The sequence below is a fragment of the Syngnathus floridae genome, chromosome 11, assembly GCF_059516105.1.
Source record: "Syngnathus floridae isolate MCC-2025c chromosome 11, RoL_Sflo_1.0, whole genome shotgun sequence".
In the NCBI taxonomy this organism is placed as follows: Eukaryota; Metazoa; Chordata; class Actinopteri; order Syngnathiformes; family Syngnathidae; genus Syngnathus; species Syngnathus floridae.
In genome coordinates this window covers 9,991,269-10,010,152 of record NC_142423.1, presented here as the reverse complement: position 1 = coordinate 10,010,152, position 18,884 = coordinate 9,991,269, and the positions used below count along the sequence as shown (strand labels likewise).

At 41.5% G+C, this 18,884-nt stretch overlaps 1 protein-coding gene across 6 annotated transcripts in view; it reads left to right on the top strand.

The window, feature by feature from the left end:
• The window catches only part of nxph4 (neurexophilin 4), a 52,671-nt gene that overhangs the window by 8,981 nt on the left and 24,806 nt on the right, over window positions 1-18,884 (top strand). For 3 of the 6 annotated variants that reach the window (XR_015861449.1, XM_088390706.1, XM_088390708.1), the window contains exon 3: window positions 2,157-2,279. Coding sequence is in view for 1 of the 6 variants with exons in the window: in XM_088390705.1 (XP_088246831.1) it covers window positions 17,042-17,095 (54 nt within the window). In the remaining 5 variants the exon portion in view is untranslated. Of the gene's footprint in view, window positions 1-2,156; window positions 2,280-2,565; window positions 3,286-3,640; window positions 3,794-3,874; window positions 4,103-16,678; window positions 17,096-18,884 lie in introns of those variants that run through there. The other 3 variants (XR_015861451.1, XR_015861450.1, XM_088390705.1) reach the window with 3 other exon arrangements.

Sequence of the window (18,884 nt, the reverse complement as noted above, 5' to 3'; positions counted from 1 at the left end):
TAGAGGCTCAGCATCTTTGAGGGTGGAACTGATGAGATGGAAGATGTGAGAGGCGGGGGAGGTGGTTCTTTAAGTTGCATTCGTCGGCAAACTTTCAAATGAGCGTCAAAGTTAGCTGGGTGTGATGGATGAGTGCCGAATGCCGCTTGTCATCGCGCTTCTCCCGGTCGCCACGTTAGCTCGTCGTCCCTGCCAGGGCAGCGCCATAATCGTATTGTTAATGAGACCCGCAATTAACAATTAATCTCTTTAGACCAGCTAAAGCAAACATGTCGAGTCATTAAAGCAGCAATGTGGGACATATTTGAATAAGTGTGCGGATATGGAGCATGTAATCATGAGTGCGACTCTTTGGGTTGCTGTCATGTCATACAAGGGTGTGCCAAAAAAAAAAAAAAAAGGCTGTAGTGTGCACATGTCTGAATTTGAAAAGACACTATTAGTTTCAAATTCAAGGCCAGCATTTTTTACAGTATATTATTTAGATTTGTTATATTGTTAAGTACCATGTAGACTTCTCTGAAGCCTTTTCGGTTTAACATGCTGCAAGGACAGCAAAAGCAAAAGCAGCAGTTGAATTGTGCTGCGTTTCATTTTGTCGTCACCTATCATAACGTCAATGCCGAACTGTAAAGGCTGCCATGTACTATCAAGTCGGTATTAAAAATTCCACACACCATTGTTCAAATGCCTCTTTGAGATATGAGAAGATATTTGTAATCCTCTCCTTTAAATTTGACAGGAAACAAAGGGGCCCTCTGTCCTATCCTTGTGGGACACCCGAGTCAATGGCTTTCTCAAATTATCTTTGCATTCCATTCTCAAAGTGTATCACAATATAGGATAAAGAGGAGAATTCATTTCTTGCAAAGTTGTGGGAGGGCACCACGTCAATAGCTTCCACGTATACTGCCGTGACCCACCATGCGTGTCCCCTAAGCTCCGATCAATACCACCAGCAAATTGTACACCCCGACAGAACCCCCCTCCTTCATACATGAACTCTCTTGGGGATTAATGCGTGCCTCTTCAACATCATTATCATACCTTATAGCCTCTTCTTTGAAAGGGCACTGTCAGCTAAACTGCTGGAGGGACTCAATTAATGGGATCAGTCCAAGACAGGACCACTCGAGGCTGAGTTCAAGTGATGACAATGGGCATCTTTTTTTCATGCATTAATATGCAAGGATCATACAGCAGTTACTTTACTAACAAAGTCACTACAAAATTAATCTTGTCATATTTGGATTGAATCATATCGCAATTCGAGTCAATTGGGCAAGATTGCATTTTGGAGTTGACTTGTTTTACACAAAACATAAAATCATTGAATAGTAACCAATGTGAGAAGTTCCTTTGATAAGAAAAAAAAGGAGGTCGCGTGGGATGAAGTGAGGAAGGAGAAGGTGTTCACCTTGGGAGCGGCCATCCATTACAAAAATGGCTAAAGCTCGCTCTGTCACACTGTCACTGAGACGCCACCTCCTCACCAGCTGAAAGGTCACCTCACGCTCCTCTACATCACTTTGTCCCTCACTCTCACAAGCGTGTACATGCGTGCACACGAACCAAATTTGCAGTCGTTGTGTATTTTGTATGCAACAGTATCGCTAATACACTAATTATGTATGTTTAACTCATAAGTATTTGGTGGACAGAGCCATACATGCTCATTTTTTACAAATAATTTCCTGTGAGAGCCATACTATTTAAAAAAAAAAAAAAATAGGCTAGATACAATTAAATTTATTTGAATTAAGATCAACAATTTTTTGAGTGATCTAATGTATTCTTTTTAATAACATAACCAAAAGAGCCATATCTGGCTCGCGAGCCATAGTTTTCCCGAATCCTGCTACAGAAGCCCGACAGGCATTATAGCTCGAATATAACACCAACATTTGAACGTAAACTTTGCAGCAACACATGTAGGCAGAAAATATAGCAATCCTCATGGGCATATTTTATGTATACTAAAATCTGATTGAAGCTTAGTGGCTCAACTCTTCTTATTATACTAAAGCATAAAATCGTTTTGTACAAACTGTTTTTCTAGAATTTTTTTACATTCTTTTCAATTATGCCTTTACTGTAGATTTTTATCAAGTAAAAAACAAACAAAATAAACCATTTTTCTTTTGTCATTTTTTTAGGGGGCTGCGCGAATTCCATTTGCCTTCATTTCAATGGTCTCCTGTAAGTTCCATGTGTGTTAATTTGGAGTTCCGAAAATTACGTCAGCCATTATGATGTGAATACTTGAGAACAGCAAACAAGTAAGTCATTATCACTCATTTACAGAGGTCACACTTTACAAGTATTTTACTATCTCCCTGATTTTTGTCTGTCGCGCTCTCTCTCTCTCTCTCTCTCTCTCTCTCTCTCTCTCTCTCTCTCTCTCTCTCTCTCTCTCTCTCTCTCTCTCTCTCTCCTCGCTGTGTGTGTATCTATATATGTATGTATATGTGTATATATATATATATATATATATATATATATATATATATATATATATATATATATATATATAATTTAGATTATATGTATTCATATATTACACAGTACAATGAAGTTTTTCATTTAACAGTCACTTTAGCTTTCATCGCATCTCAGGGAATCTCAGGCTTGTCCTGATTAATAGGGAAGCATGCAAATTTTTTGGCTTCACATTTCACGCCACAATTATGGTTTCAATTGGCCAATATGAGAATGCAGCTTGGTAATTAGCATACCATTCATTAGGCAGCTAATTAAAGGTTGCCATGGCGACCGTAGAATGTCGACTGCAAAATGAAGATATTTTAAAAAAAAGCCCGGCAGGCGGTTCACGGCGACGTGTCGTCTCTGAACAATGGAGCCTTGAGAGCATCGGAATTTCCCCTTTTGTTTATGATGAGAAATACGGATTTCCACGTATATTTTTTGTCTTTACTGGTTGGCATTTGTAAGCCCGTACAGACGATGCGGCTTTTTATGTTGTACGAGATGTGACGCATAGGGTGAAGTAAAATGGCAAAGAACAGATAGATGTAGAAAAAAAGACTCTTCCTCGAGCGTCAGGATTGACAGCCATGACATCGTCGCTGCCGAGGGAAAATGTGTGTCTAATTTAAGACCGATTGCATTTTCTGTCATGGTCCACCTGACCTTTTTGTTTGGCACCCTAATGAAATCCTGTGATGCGCCTCCATTCTCTCTTTTGTCCACGACAACTTGTTGTAGCTCAGCCCTCAGTGGCCACACTCTTAGATATTAATAACGGTGACACTAAAAATGGCGCAAATAAAGGGAAATGAAAATAGCAACCAGCGTCTCAATATGTGTACTTTATCATATGTCAAGAAATGGGAACAAGGCAAGAGAAGATGTGAGGGGGGGTGTTAGCTGGTTGGAAATTTGGACAGAGCAGCTGGAAAGGGTAGAAGAAATAAAAAATCAATTGTTGTTCCCAACAACAACAACAACGTAGGCTTCATATAAAGCTAATGAGTTGTTTTTCCAGCCATTCCCAAATTTGGGCTGACATTGCGAGAAGGCCTTTGATTCAAGCTCAGTGTGAAACGTACACAAGTTTTGTTGAAATATAATCACGGTCCAGCGCCGCCATTCTGCCCTCCTCATGTAATCGCTTTTGTAGAAAGGACCCTGACAGCAAAGAACAGGACTTTGACTTCCCGCCATGAGTCATCTATTGCAATCACGAGGCGACCGACCAGCGTCTGATATTATTCCTGCTCCCATCAGTGGCGCCATCCTGCTAATAATGCGCGTCACCTTTCATTTCCACCAGGTGGCACATTTAAATTTTTTGTGAACCCATTTTTCTTCCCTCTACATACTTTCTCCCATGAATTGCATTTCCTTCTTGCAGACAGACTAGTGTGAAGCAGCCTGTACAGAGCTCCCACCAGTAATTAACAAGCAGAAACAAAATAAGAAGACGCATCCTGCCTTTTAATTGGCGTAACATCTCACGCTGTGCAGGAGGTGTCAGCCGCAGGACTACCCTAACCCCTCACACACACATGCACACAGTTTTTCCATTCTCTGTATAAGCTTGCCTTCAATTAGCACCGGCCAATCAGTAGCCCAATTAATTGCTTGCTGTGATTTTCTGCAGACAAATATGAAACAATCTCCCAATTAAATTGGTGGTGGTGCTTTACGCTATGAAATATTCCACACACTTTTCATCTTTGACGTAAATCCATTCCATCCTCCTAACAACTATGTGAAATTAGTTTTTTCAATATGTGAAAATGGCACTTTATGAAAATGTTAATTTAAGAAAACATACAGTAATAGCAATTATATAAAAGTAAAAAAAAATTATCAGACGGCATCAATTGAATGGCCGAATAATCGTTCGCTCAATCTTAACTCAATCCACATCAAGGGCCAATTGTTATGATTTTAAAAAATAACTGAAAATAACGGTTTAATTATGCTGGAAAATAAAACACTTAACACAACCTACACAACAGGATATATATACACTGTGATTAAAACAAAAAATACCACCCACACAACTGCTCATAATGAAGGTAAAAAAAATCTTCAGCATAATCTTATTCTAAAAGATTACTATGATAGGGAGAATAAACACTTAAAAAAAACACACACTATTACACTATCTCTAACAAAAATGGTCTCCGCTCTACCTGCACTACAGGATAATCATTAAGGGTTATCTTTAAGAGACTTCCCAATAATTGGATTTAGATCAGCAGGGTGGGGGGGGGGGGCTATTTGTTGAACAAGCATCTTCCACCTTCAACACAACAAATACATGCCCCTATACAAACCTTTGCTTTTCTTGATATCACTACAAATCACACATTTTATTGCCACACATTCATTGACAGCCCTGTTTGTATAAAATAATGACTCAATTTTCTGAAACAAGAGATTAACGGACTGTATATATTTGTCTGTTTTGCGCATAAACTATCTCTTTGGCTAGTTGTAATGGAGTCTTATCATTCGGAAGCAATTTCACACCTTTCCACCCCTAATTGAACAGCCTGTTTGTTCCACTTCTATTCCGTCCCACCCACCTCATGGCAAGCCTGCGGGACGGGTCATGAGAAATGACACTCTTTGCGACTCATTGAGCCTCGGTCGGCTAAAACAAAGCTCACAAACACGCACACACATACTTTGAGCACGTCTTAATTGTTTCATTTCAAATCCATTGTGATGTTGTATAGAGCTGGAATATTGAAAATGGTGTCCAAATATTTATGGACCTGACTGTAAAGTATACACAAGTAAGGCCAAGAGGGGTTTTTTTTTCCCCCGCCCCCATTTTCATCAAAATTGCAGTCTTTGCAGTTTAAAAATTGCATTCTACTACATTGCTATGTCGATCGGAATTTGATTAATTGTACAGCTGATCTTGGGCCTTCCAAGCTGAGATTTGAACCCAGTACCTCAGAACCTTGCTCCTATCTTATACCTGGACCTTTTTTTTTTTTTAATCATTTAAATCAAATGAGAAAGATCAATATGCAGTGTTAAAGATTTTTCCCCTTCCTACCGTTTCATGCTGGAGTTCTCGCTAGCATAATGGATGCATAGGCCTGCAGCCACTACCCCCCTCAGCTCATACATCACCGAATAAAGGTTAAGCAACTGAAACCTCCTCAGACGGTGGTTCCGGCAAAGGGCACATGTAGCACACTGAAGATGATAAAAACCAGTGCGCAAAGTTTGTAGCTCGGAGAGGATGGCAGACTCTCAGTCCTTAAGACAAACGAGCTGATTAAAGGACCGGATGACTCGGGTCTGGTGGGGGTGTTACAAGTATGTCTCGCAGCACTCAGACAGCAAGGTGCAAGAAACTTGTCGAGGAGGTCGCTCCAGAGGGGAGACAATTCAGAGAGGCTGGCGCTAATTAAGTGACACTTCATGACTTGACAGCCGACCAATCGGACTTGTTTGTTCTCATAGCCGCTTCATCTTATTTGACAATTAAACTAGATTTGAATTAGCAAATATCTTCACATGGGGTTTTTCAAGGTTGGAAATTGAATTTTTAATTGAATTCTCACCAATCACCAGTTTACACGAAAGAGATTTTTCAGCCATAACTTCCACAGCTAAGCTTAAAGCTTCACTACGAAATTCTTACAAATATGGATCTATCATTTCAACATAGCGCCGGGCGCTCAGTGTCGCATCGCTTTAGGAGCGTCTTTGTGTTTTAGGATGGCTTTACTGCTCCCACTTGCTTCCTTTTGGAGGCATGATTAGAGATGCAATCCTCAGAGTAACTAGAACGTAATAGCGAACGGAGTCAGTTGGCATGCGGGTCCTCTCGGCTCATCTCGCAAGGTTCGACAACCGAATTTCGTCCGACATCCGAAGCAAAAAAATCTCGAATTTTTCGTTCGAATACCGATTTGTTCGAGAACCGGGCCGTTCGAAAACTGAGACTCCAGTGTCCTTCCTTGGCACTAATCATTACCTTCTTGTAAGTCACCACTTCAGCACCCTCTTGTGGCATTATAAGACATTACAGGAAAACCGGGTGAGTTGTTCAATAAAAAAAAAAAAAACATCGAAAGATAAAGTTGGGTTTTGCGAACATAAATAGCACTCAATTATCTATTCTTGTGTGCTCCTACCATCAGCATCATTGGAAAAAAAAATGTCTGGTTGAAAGCATCTTTATTGTCAGTGATCTTAGCTAACTTCTGCTGACATTTGGGATTCTAATAGACTTCTGAAAGAGCCCACATAGAGCCTAACCCACAAAGAGAAGACTTTATATGGATGACTTTATTGAGCGGGCAATCAGACTGTAACAATGGCGAGCAAGTATGACGTTTAAATCCCCTATCCTGCTGAAATCAGCACACTTGACCGTGGCTGTTGTTCCTCGAGCGCATTCGTGACAGTGAAAAATGTCTTTATTCTTCGTCTCTGTGTGCGTGCTTGTGTGTGTGTGTGTGTAAGAAGAGGGAGGGCAGCTTTGGCGAGTCGAAAGGCAAGGCGCTGCACCAAGTGTTTGCTGCTGCTTACTCGGCCGTAATGTCCTTGCTCAGTTAGCTTCCTGCCTGCTCTCCTTGATCAATAACTGGAGGCAACAAGATGAGCCCCTGCACATTGGGGAAAGGGATGGTCCCTCCCAAGCTAGCCTCCAGCTTTATTCTCATCTAGCCACACCGCCACAGACAGCAGGCTTTGAGCAGATGGACGGAAGGGTTAAAGCCCCCCGTGCAACCATTCGGCAAGCACTTGATTGTGAAAGTCTCGTAAGATTTATGACTATTTTTTCTTCTTCTTAATGCTTCCATTCACCATTTTCATTTCTTCTGGCCCTGTTCTTATTCGTGCTGATGCAAGCTAAATAGGACTTCAGCCTGGATTTAAACTGCATGGTTTACCTGAGAAATATCTTTTTTTTTTTTTTGCTCTCCAAGGGCATAATTGGGGTATATGTCATGGTGCAGTAAAGAGGAACAAACACATGGAATTGGATAGCTTCAGATTGGAATCAGGCCTAATCCAAATGCGGATAAAAATCCAATTTCTTAAATCCTTGTAATATGTCAAGTTGCGAAGAGCTAGCTTTTATGCTACCAAAATTTGTTCCCGTAGCTTTTTCTTATGACTGAAAAACCAAAATGCAAAATCACAGTAAGAAAATGAACATTCATTGAGCGTGTCTTATATGACTATATAAAATATATGAATATATTTGAAGTACTAAGATGTATGTCATATAAGATAGAAACAGCAAAGTGTGAATATACTTTAGTTGGGGTTGTGCACAGTGATGAACAGCTGTTTGATGTTTTTGCAGCAGCTTGTGTGATGGCAGCATGCTGAGAAAAGAGGGAAAAGGTATCCAATTAAAAATCCAAGAAAATGTACACTTATTTGTAAATACGTACTCATACTTGCAATGGGCAGCAGATCGCTTTTACTAACATAGGAATTTAGTGGCCCACCTGCCATGCCTTTAATTGTAGTCTTAAATGTTTTAGTGAGCACTTGACAGTAAAGCTTTTTGTAAGATGACAATAGTTTTATTGGAGTAAGAGTCCACATGTACATACCACCAAGGTGACATTTTCTTCAAGGCGTGGCCTCATCATCAAGTACACACTCACTCGCACATAATCAATAGCTGGGGAAATTACTTTATAGATTGCAGAGGCCGACTCAACCAAACCGCTAACATGGTACAGTATCTGACTGAAGGCAACACGTCTGCTGCCTAAGTGTCATTCCATTCTTAAATTGTTGGGCCACCAGCTGCGGGATTTGTGAATAGGAAAGTTCGACCATTTTACCAGAAGCACATTTGTGCTTGGTGTCCATGAACTTGACTGATCCTGACCTCGATATTTACAACTTTGGATTGAATCACAGCGGAAAGCCAGACCTTCTTGTCTAGTATCAGTATATGACTTCAAAATGGCACCCCTGGAGGAATGCTCAAATATTCAAACCAAGACACTCCTAAACCGTGTTCAAAGCCTTCTCAGAAGAATTGAAGCAATTCAGTCTTTCCAAATTACCATGACCTGGAAGATTGAGAACAAAAAAGTCTGAATGAGAACAACCGGAACCGGTAATGGATGGAAGAGATGAGTTCCGTCCTGGTTGATGAATTAACTGATCAAGAGGTGTGTCTTGGTACATTTCCCGCCCCTTATAGTGAGGCTCATTACAGGCCAGCTGGAAGGCACACCTTGGGCCATCACTTTCTCACCACTTCCTATTTACCTCCCACAGCTTTTCTATTTTTTTTCCCTCCCTCTGCTTGGTTCTTGAGTTTTAATTATGCCTCAGGCTCAATGAGGTTGCCTCTGGCTTGGTATAAATACATAAATAGTCAGAGAGACAAAGACAGGCGAGTGGACAGAATTCCTTGAAGTGGTTTGCGAAAAGAAGAGCGCATTAACACCAGCCATGTGAAGGGAACGCAGGAAAAGTCAGCTCCCAAGGTTTTCCGGGCCCAGCCAGACAGCAGCCTGTCCGGGCCGAGACCGTTTCTGAATACAAAGCACGCCGGCCACCATCCGTCCGGGTTGCCCTTCGCACCTTGTATCATAAGCCACGTATGGCATGCTTAATGGCGAACTACATTTAATGCCCGCCATAAATAAAAAAAATATATAAATATATATAAATTCTTGATGCTGTTGTTGTCCATTCAGGACTGCTTTCATTCAACTGTCACGGGACTCGTTACCTTGTATATGCTCAATTAATATGACGTTGGCATGGCGGGATACGGGCTTTTTTTTGTACGATTGCTTGCACCGTGCATCCTTTGGCGGTTTATTGAATACTGTATTGGAGCATTGCAATGAGTGGTTAATATTAAATGTGTTAACTACTATGATAAACAATGATGATTGAAAATAATCAGCATCTGCTTTGTAAGTGTAAAATTGTACCCACGGTCTATGCTAGTGTCGTTATATAAATTTAAGGAAATCTGACATATACTGTCAACTCTTTGAATGGACATTTGTGCATTTGTGTATGTGTGTTTGGTTCAGTTCGAAAAAAAAAATCACTGCTCTGAGTTTCTCCCTGACAAAGTTTCCTTAACCTGCGGTGCTTCTGAAAAGTGACTTGTGTTCGTCCCAGTTGGTGGATGTGTATTAGCTTTAACACAACAGCAAAGACAAGGGACAAGGACAGAACGAATGGTCAGGAGGCGTAGGGGTGGGGGGGTGGTTGGGGGGTGGGGGGGGGCGGTTGCTGAGATTGATATGATTGCACACACACAAGTGAGATACAGGTGCGGCCAATCACACACACACACATGCGCACGCACACACACACACCCAGGGCCTTGTGGTATATGATCCAGAAAGTGTGGGATAATAGAAAAGCCTGGAGGGGTGTGAGGCCTGTGTCTTCTCCATAGCTACAACTCTCCACTGTCCGCTGCCTTGCAATCCATCAGACGCTCCAGCACAAAGCCTACAGCCAGGCCTCCAAAACACTCATTAAAAACAGGGCTTCCTTTAACAAATGGCATGGAAAAGTTCATCTTCGCAAACCAAAACAGCCATAACCCTAAATTTCACGGCAGGGCTACGAAAAACCCCAGTGATAGTAAGAGTAATTATAATGCGTTTTATCATTATAGAACACAACATATTTTCTGAAATTAACCCCATTATAATTATTATTATTATTAAATAAATGATTAATCAATAGCAATTCATCCAATTCTAATTTCATTGACATTTTTTACCGAATAAACCATGTTTTGGAATTCAAAAGATTTTAGATGAGTAAACAAATAATATGAATACAGGAAACAAAGTGAATTTAAAATACAAATTAAATACACAAGAACTGTATATTATCCACATGCTTGAATGGACAGATGTTTACATGTGTATGAATGGACTTGGTACACATTTACTCTATGCATATATTAGCATTTACTTATGAAGCGTTGCTGTTTTCTTAATGTACAGATTAACACTATGCTGTATGCTTGGCAATCAGGGGATTGAAAGTTGACTTAACGCACGTGCGATCTTTGAGACTCCGAGTACTTTTCCACGCTCTGCCGCTTTGAGTGTATGAGTTCACTGTGATGACATGGAATTAGGCCACTTCAATTAGTGCTGCCATCAGTGGCTCGTTAGACAGGTGTGCCATGAAAAACCCTCCAATAACCAGCCACAGATGCCAAGAGGGTTCTTCACGTGCATTTATTCATGCGCATGTAAGACTGGAAATTGAAGTGGATCCACATGGAGGCCTGTGGCTAAAAAGCAAAGTGTGGGGACTCTGTGTCACTGAACAACAGTCAGCGAACCAATGCCAAAAGCCAGTCGAGTATCAACATGTCCTTTATTCATGTCAGTTTCCAAGGCAATCTGCTTTTTTTGTCAGTTACTGCACATTGTTTGAAAATAATAGAAAACATTTAAGTTGAAGCCTCAAAACCTCACAGACTCTAATTGGTTGTGAGCATTCAACTGTGTTTCATCGCTCAGTGTGTGGTGGGTCTTAGAAAGAAGTGCGGAGGTATCTTGAGGCAGTTCAAGATAGATGCAAAAGGGGTGTTTGCACTCAATAGTTTGTTAGGTTCCATAGAAATAATTGTCGAAGCAAAAAAATCTTCATAAAAGGCCTTGAACCAGCCGCTTTTTGTCCCTTCATGATGTGGATGAAAAATTGAGACGCACCTACCAGACATGCAGGGGTTTCGTTGGTTGGTGGTAGACATGTGGCGAGGAGCTCGTTATAGCCTAAAATGCTCCGCCGTCAAAAAGAACACCTTATCCCACCTTGGGCTTTGAATGATAATCAGCACAGTGGGTTTTTTTACTGTATCGTTGACCGAGGTGAAGTTATTTGGCCGAAAGTGATTGATAGCACGAGCCCCTACCTTACTTGTTTGTTCATCACTTTCTGTATGATGTGATTTTTCACAGCATAAAAATTTCCTCTCCAGTCAACCAAACACATTTAATTGCCAGTGGTGATCATGAGATTTCACATGCGAACTGTGAACAGAAAAGTGTTGGATCATCATCAGCTGACTTTTTTTTGTAACCCTCCTTTAGTTACAGTTCATCAGCCTACTGAGGTTTTCTTTTTGCAATGTGGAGGACCTTTTAGTCTCTTGACTTTTCGAAAGTTGCTTATTAGTTCATCTCTTCTAACTTCCTCGTCTGGATGTCTTTGTTCGTATGGTCGGAGCAAGCAGTGATAATACAAGCTGCAATTTTTCTTCTGACCTATTTGTTGTGTGAAAGTGGAGAGACAGGTGTTTACTACGTGCAAATGTGAATCGTCAGACTTGATACATGTCTTTCAACGGAAAGACAGGCATTTACAAAATCGATGTCGATTTTCAACGGAAAAGCAGACTAGAAGGCTTTAAGCAAAAAATCAAATACAAATGATGCCGCAACTCCTGTTGACAGAAAGTAAAACAATATAATTTTGTATTCTTTAACCTGCGCAAAGAACAAATAATATTAGTGTCATATTGATGAGCTGAGAGGATTTGATACCTTAATACTGCCTCCAGGTGGCCAATGCGAGCACACCAAAAGAGCACAATGGCCATACGACGCCATACAAAGGCCAATTTGCTTAAACCGCATGACGGCTCACACGGAAAATACTCCAGCAAAAAAAAGTCCATGGAGAGGTGCGGGGGGGTGGAGCTGTAATGGGGTCAGAGGATGAAGACCACAGCGGGACGGTTGGAGGTGGAGAAAAAAAACTCTTAAAAAAAAAAAGAAATCTTCAGTCCCTTGAGATCCTTATGTCAGGGGTCATCTTTGACTTGATAATCTTGCTTGTCTTGGCCACGCACGCACGCATGCATGCATGTACGCACACACACACACACGCACACACACACACACACACACACACACACACACCCACAACACCCACACACACACACACACACACAGAAAGCCAAGAAAGGGAGTCCCAGGGGAGCGTAGCTACCTGTCACAACGACTACATACCTCCAGGCTGCTGGCTGGCGAGGGGTGGCGGCTTGTCACTGTGCCCAACTAGGAAGTCACCTTTCGGGGATATGAATCTTAATAAGGTGGGGATGAAGGAGGGCCGAGCAGACGCTTGAGTGTGTGTTTGGTATTGTGTGTGTTTTTTTTTTGTGCGCATGGATGTGTGCGTGTGCTTGCGCATGTGTGTGCGCGAGATGGAAAATTGCAGAGTGCCGACAGGTCCTGCTTGCTTCCTGCGCGCCTGATTATTTTTGGAAATGTAGAACAATAGCTGCTTGAACTCGTTTTTATCGCCTCTATCGATGAAAACACCGTGGATTACAAATAGTCGACTGACAACAACGTCATTTTAGCTATTGTTACCTCAGACCAGGCTTAAATATTTGTCACCTAACATGAGTGATGGTTTCTAGCATGATCAGTGTATGCCCACCTTCAAAAAAAATGTCGCCGTGCAAAATGGTTTTGCTAATGATGAAGGTACATTGTGTCAATCACATCATTTTTTCTTCACATATGCACGTTACAGTACATTTGCCTGTTCTGCCAGTTTCCCCATTGCTGTTCTGAAGAAAGAAAATGTGGACCGTCATTTTTTGGACATTTGTCCGGATGCCAGTTCTTTTTCTCACAGCGGACTACAAAAGCCAAAGAAACCCTTGAAGTTCATCCAAGAGAGAGAGAGTATTCATTTGAAGCAGCTCCCTTGTTGTTCCCCCCCAAAAAAAAAGAAAAAGACAGAAATATTATGTTCAAGAACTGACATGTCAAGAACTACAGTCATGTGGCGAATTGAAGCTGTGACCGCAAAATATTGTTGTGGAGCTCTGTTTTCGCACATGCTCTCAGTGAAAAACTGGAGTATCCTCATTTTTCCGCCAGGGCAAGTCTAATTGACCATGTTTTGGGATTTGGCAGACCGTGCTTCGCCGTGCTGGGCGAGCCGAGTGCATTTGTAGTTTTTTTATACGCCGCTGAGCAGCTGTAAATTTGGTGTCTGAAAATACACTAGACTTTAGACCAGCTAAAAGTAGGTCTAAGTTGTGGCACTGGTGTGTAACATGATTTTGGTGGATTTGATGGACGCACGGGCAGACAGATTCTGAGCTCCATGAACGTGTGTGGTGGATGTGGTGGATGCATTTTGTTCATAAACATAACAACAGCGTGCATCGAATTTCACGGGCCAGGATGTTAGCTGTGTTCACTCCCACAGCGACGCAAACTCGCTTTTTCTAACTGCACGTTCAAGAGTACCAAAAGAAAGAAAACTCTAGTCATGGGAATAGTTAGACATGGTCAAATCAAAAGTTGTTTTCCAGAAGTGGACAGGTTGATGACATGGATTTAGAGTTGCATTAGTACATACTGGATGTTATGTGTACAGCCTTGGTGTGACTGGAGTTTGATATATTACAAACATTTCTTTTTGCCAACTGGCATTGATGTTGTACATCATCTGATTTGGACACATCAGCGATTTGTGAGTTGAGGTCACACAGCGTAATGTAAACACTGACATGTACTCACAGAGTAATGGATCGATCAGCACACAGTCCTTGGCGTCTGTGATATTTATTTACTTTTTAAATAAACCCCAAATCAATATACTTTGCAGTTTGAGAATAAAACAATTTTATCTAGATTTTTTTCCCCATCAAAACGGTCTGTCAATATTTAAATGATGTCCAACTAATCCGATTTTTTTATTTACTCCCACTAAATACCACTACAACACGATACATGACAATTCCCGCACTGTCCTTATCCTCACACCACCGCCCGTGTACTCGTCCACGCAGCACTGCCGTCACACAATTCCATCCACGTGCACATTACATCCTGTCCCGATGCACGTCATCCCATCCAATTATTCCACTTCTCCCCACGCTCCCCATTAGCGCCCCTGCGCCATTCCCTTGTCCTGCAACAACACATTTGAATGACAATGGTGCGCACCGGCGACACTCATTTGCTCACTCCGTCGCTCTTCATTCTGAACCCCCCTGCAGAATGGAAAACATCATCGGTTGGTTTTATACGGCTGTTGTGAAATAACTATTTCTGCACACAAAAGGCTCCATTACTGCCAGCTGACCTCTTAGCATTGTACCTCTCGATAAAGCATGTGCGGATTTGCTTTGGGGTGTGTTATTCCCAGGAATTCCTTTTGGATAATATTCCTTCCTGTTGGCATCATGATACTGTTGCAAGATTCTTTTTAACCTGAAAGAAAATACAAGTGTAGTTACAATATAGCACGAAATCCTAAACCAAAGTTAGTTAGCGCTTAGCATTGGAAAAACAAATGTTTTCATTGTGCCCCACTTTTATTTCTATACTGTATTAAGAACATTTCAGTCTGTGCTTCTTAATTTGAAGCCAGACAAAAACTTTTACATTTACCGCAATCCATTTATACATAAGTACAGAGTGCGAGTACGTTTGCCACCTCTGTTCCGCAGATGTCTGTCTGGGGGGAGGGAGAATAATGGCAGCCGGATGATATTTGTGAGGGTCGATACAGAGATTCTTGTTCATTCATTTGCGTCGAGCTGATTCGCCGACATTGCCGCTAAGTGGAACAGGGACGTGGAGCAGCTGAGCAAAATTCACCTGCCACTTCCAATGTGCATCATGAAATTGCACTCCCAAGAGTGCGAATGTGCGCGTGTGTGTAGATTTGTCGAGTGGAGGACAGAGCCTACTGCTGTGGGCCTGCAAATCACAGCGAGGGCAGCCGTGTTTACGTTCTTGGAGTTCCACTGCGTTTGAAAGACACTGTCATGCTTGAGAGGAGATGAAGAAATTGATGCTTTTATAGCAGACAGATGTGTGGTCCAGTTTTGGAAAGAGGAGTTTCACCACTTAGAGGACAAGTCTTAATTCTTAAGCCAATTTCCACGACAAAGCAAAGTTCTAGAAAGAAGAAAACCTTCTCTTGGCAAGTGTAGCAAGGTCATTTTTGGAGTGTTTCTGGAAGACAGTTGCCCACTGTCCAATTAGGTCCGGATTCGAGTCAGAGCATCATGAGCGATTTTGGTGCCTGGAATTAAACAAAATAAACAAAAAGACAATATGCACACAATAGTGTAAGCAGTGAGTAATTAGCAGCCTGTGTGCAGTGACAGTTTGTCTCACAGGGAGGCAGTACTGTGTCACTCACTGCACACACAAAACACACACGCACACATTTCTGCTATACTGGATACTTTTAGTCACACAAGCATTCGGCTCGTCATTTCACATTAGCAATCTTACATGCCATCTGTGAACAACAACAATGAGAATATATTTAATGGTGATGGATGGATGGATGGATGGATGGATGGATGGATGGATGGATGGATGGATGGATGGATGGATGGATGGATGGATGGATGGATGGATGGATGGATGGATGGATATGCCACAAATGCCATCTTCTAGCTCAAAGATTCTCAAAATGTGGTACATAGGCTCCCTCTAGTGGTAAGCGGAACAATCACTGCCTGAGTACAGTTCAGTTGTATTTAACTATGGAGTGCATTTAATATGCATACCACATTTTCTTTACGATTTAGCGCCAATCGCATCTAACTTTTAATCTTGTCGAGATTTTATTTTTGGATTTTTAAATCGACCTATAAAATGCCTTTGCAATATAGACTTTAGCATGTGTAAAAGAAAATCTGGGAAATAAATCCACCAGTTGCTGAACTTAACCCTTAATTTATAAATATTGCTCATTATATTACTATATTAGGTATTATATTACTCCTATTAGTATTGTTATTATTAAAACCCGAAACAACAAGCGCGATTCTGAATCGGCAGAAAAAATATAAAAGTTGACTTGCCTTGCTAATTAAAATAAACATTGTTGACAAGTGTAACTGACTTTTAACTTTTATTTCCCCATAATTAAGATCAAAGTTATTTGTTTTGTTGAAACATGAAGAAGCAATGTTTTGAGTTATACTCGGTGTAAAAAAAGTTTAAGAACCCACTTGTCTAGTGCAAAAACGGCAACATGATGAGCATTAATTGCTAGTCTTGCTTGCTCTTAAGCGGAATCCTTGCTTGCCCGTTAAAGGCAGCACTCCCTTTCGTTGTGACGCGTGCGTAGAGAGTGAGGGAGAGCAGGAGGAATAGGTAGGAGGAGAGAAAGGAAGGAGGTAGCGTAAGAGGTGATGTACTGTATCTTCTCCTCCTCACAACAGCCGCTTGCTCACAAGCCGAACCCCCCCGGAAGCACGCACACTCCTTACCAAACATCAGTAACTTGCGGACTTCTGCGCGCAAAACTTGGCGCACAACGTCCGGCAATGAGCACAGGCAAACAGCGTGGATGTTGCGCATGAGGCGGGGAGGAGCAGTGAGACACACAAGTTTTAATCCAGTAACGCGCGCAAAGGAGCAGCAACAACTTTGAGCGAACTTGTCACCCCGGCTGTCTCTAGCGGCTGGGATTGCCCGGAGTCCGCCGCCACCGCCGCTGTGCGCTTTTTCCACCCTCCTCCTCTTTTTGTATGCGCAAAGGAGGCGTTGAGTTGCGTTTGTGAACGGAAGGTGACATGCAGGTGCTCGGATGGACCGCGCTCGTCCTCTGCCAGTGGATCCTGCGTAAGGTGAGTTTGAAAAGAGTCCAATTTGCGTAGGAAGGCTTGTGCGTAAATGCGCAAAAGAAGGCAAAGCATTATTAGCTTTAATTTGGCTTGTCCAATGATTGGGTTTTGTTTTAATAAGTAATCTAATCAAACACTTGTCAACTTTGATTATGTGTGCCTCTGCTCTGCTGGGTGTGTATAATAACAAAAAGCATTCCAAGTTTTTAATCATCACAACTATTGTGGAGGGCTGGTTCTCTAGTCGGTGTTTGTGTTTAGAATCACGTCAGTTGTGTACATCTTATCTAATATTATATCACGCTGCAAAATCAAATTATAGATTAGGATGAACTTTGGGGGCATTTCTGCTTGCTGCTTCTATTTCAGTCATAGTGATGTTCACAAATAAAAATGTTTAAGTATCTCAGTAGAAATCTGTTGGCATAAACATAATTTTGCAGTGGTCTCTTAACACACACATGCTATAGAAATATAGAATATTGTATAAATATAGATTAAAGCAATTTGACATTTGTTTTCAGACACACTGTATGTGAAATGTTTTTAGAACAATGTTAGTTATGGAATTTTCCAAAACGTATATAATTTTAATGTCTGCACTGTTCTGTGTGGGCACCCTGAGTGCTGCGTACTGTAGAGCAGTGCTCACCCCCCTTATCTATTTATCTAGTTGCACTGGCAGCAACTTCCTTTCATTTCTTTTCCCCCCCTTCTTCTGAAGTTGAACGTGCCGCTGGCTTGTTTTATTATCTCTGCATCACCACTGCTCAAGTGGAGTTTAGTTTGGTTCTGCCGCTGAATGTGTGTACTTGCACGTGTGTATGCGCGCACACCCTTATATCATCATTGGGCAATTTTTGACTGTAGTTAAAATTTAGAGACCAGGAGCAGTGTGTATGAGCTGGAAATATATGTTCTGAAAAGAGATCTTTCCCACTTTGCCCCCCACCCCCCCAGCTTCCATTATGGATAATTTGATTTCTGACTGTCAAGAATTCAAAGCACTTCCAAGTATTGACGACCGCGTGCAAATACACTCCAATTGGCTCTGCTTTAAGAGAAGAGAGCAACACTGAATATGTTAAGTGTGAGTCAAGAGCTGTCCATGGCTGATGTAGCCGCATTTTTTTTTTTCTTCTGTTGTAGAATGTTTGTTCCCGTATGCAGATTGTTTTTTCAGTTTTTGCCTGGGAATGGGCACTAAAATCAGACTGGTAGGCTTCCGGTGTCTTTTTGGCAGACATGTCTCCCAAATTTCATGTTGCTACGTCAGACCTGCTTTTGGGGAGGTCCAGTGTATTTTTATGGCTCCCCCACCTCACTTTTATGTTTTGATGGTGGTTGACAGTAAGATGAGTTGTGTCCTTAGGTGCTCTACTTTTTATGCAAGGATTATGAAGTGAAAAGTTGAAAGAGAGAGTGCAGAAATGTGAGCATCAGCCAAATGTGGTTTGATTTAGCTTCTCTTTGAAATGGAATTGCCGTTCTCACCCCAGACTGCTGTTTAATTTTAGCACATTTCATAAAATGGGTTAAACTTTGTATCTCACGGCACCACTGTACTGAGATAGCGGACAAAAATACCAATTGATACTCGTGTGTAAAATACTGTGATCTATTACCAAGCTTTGTTTAAGTTGAGTATGTTTTGGTGTTTTCACATGAAGTCAACTTTGTTAAGTAGTCTTTATTGAAATCATCCTGCGCCTGACTCCAGCGCTTTCCCACCTTGTGCTTTTTCAAAGCGTATCTTCTCCAACAGCTCAATGCTACGTGGCAAAGATGTGAG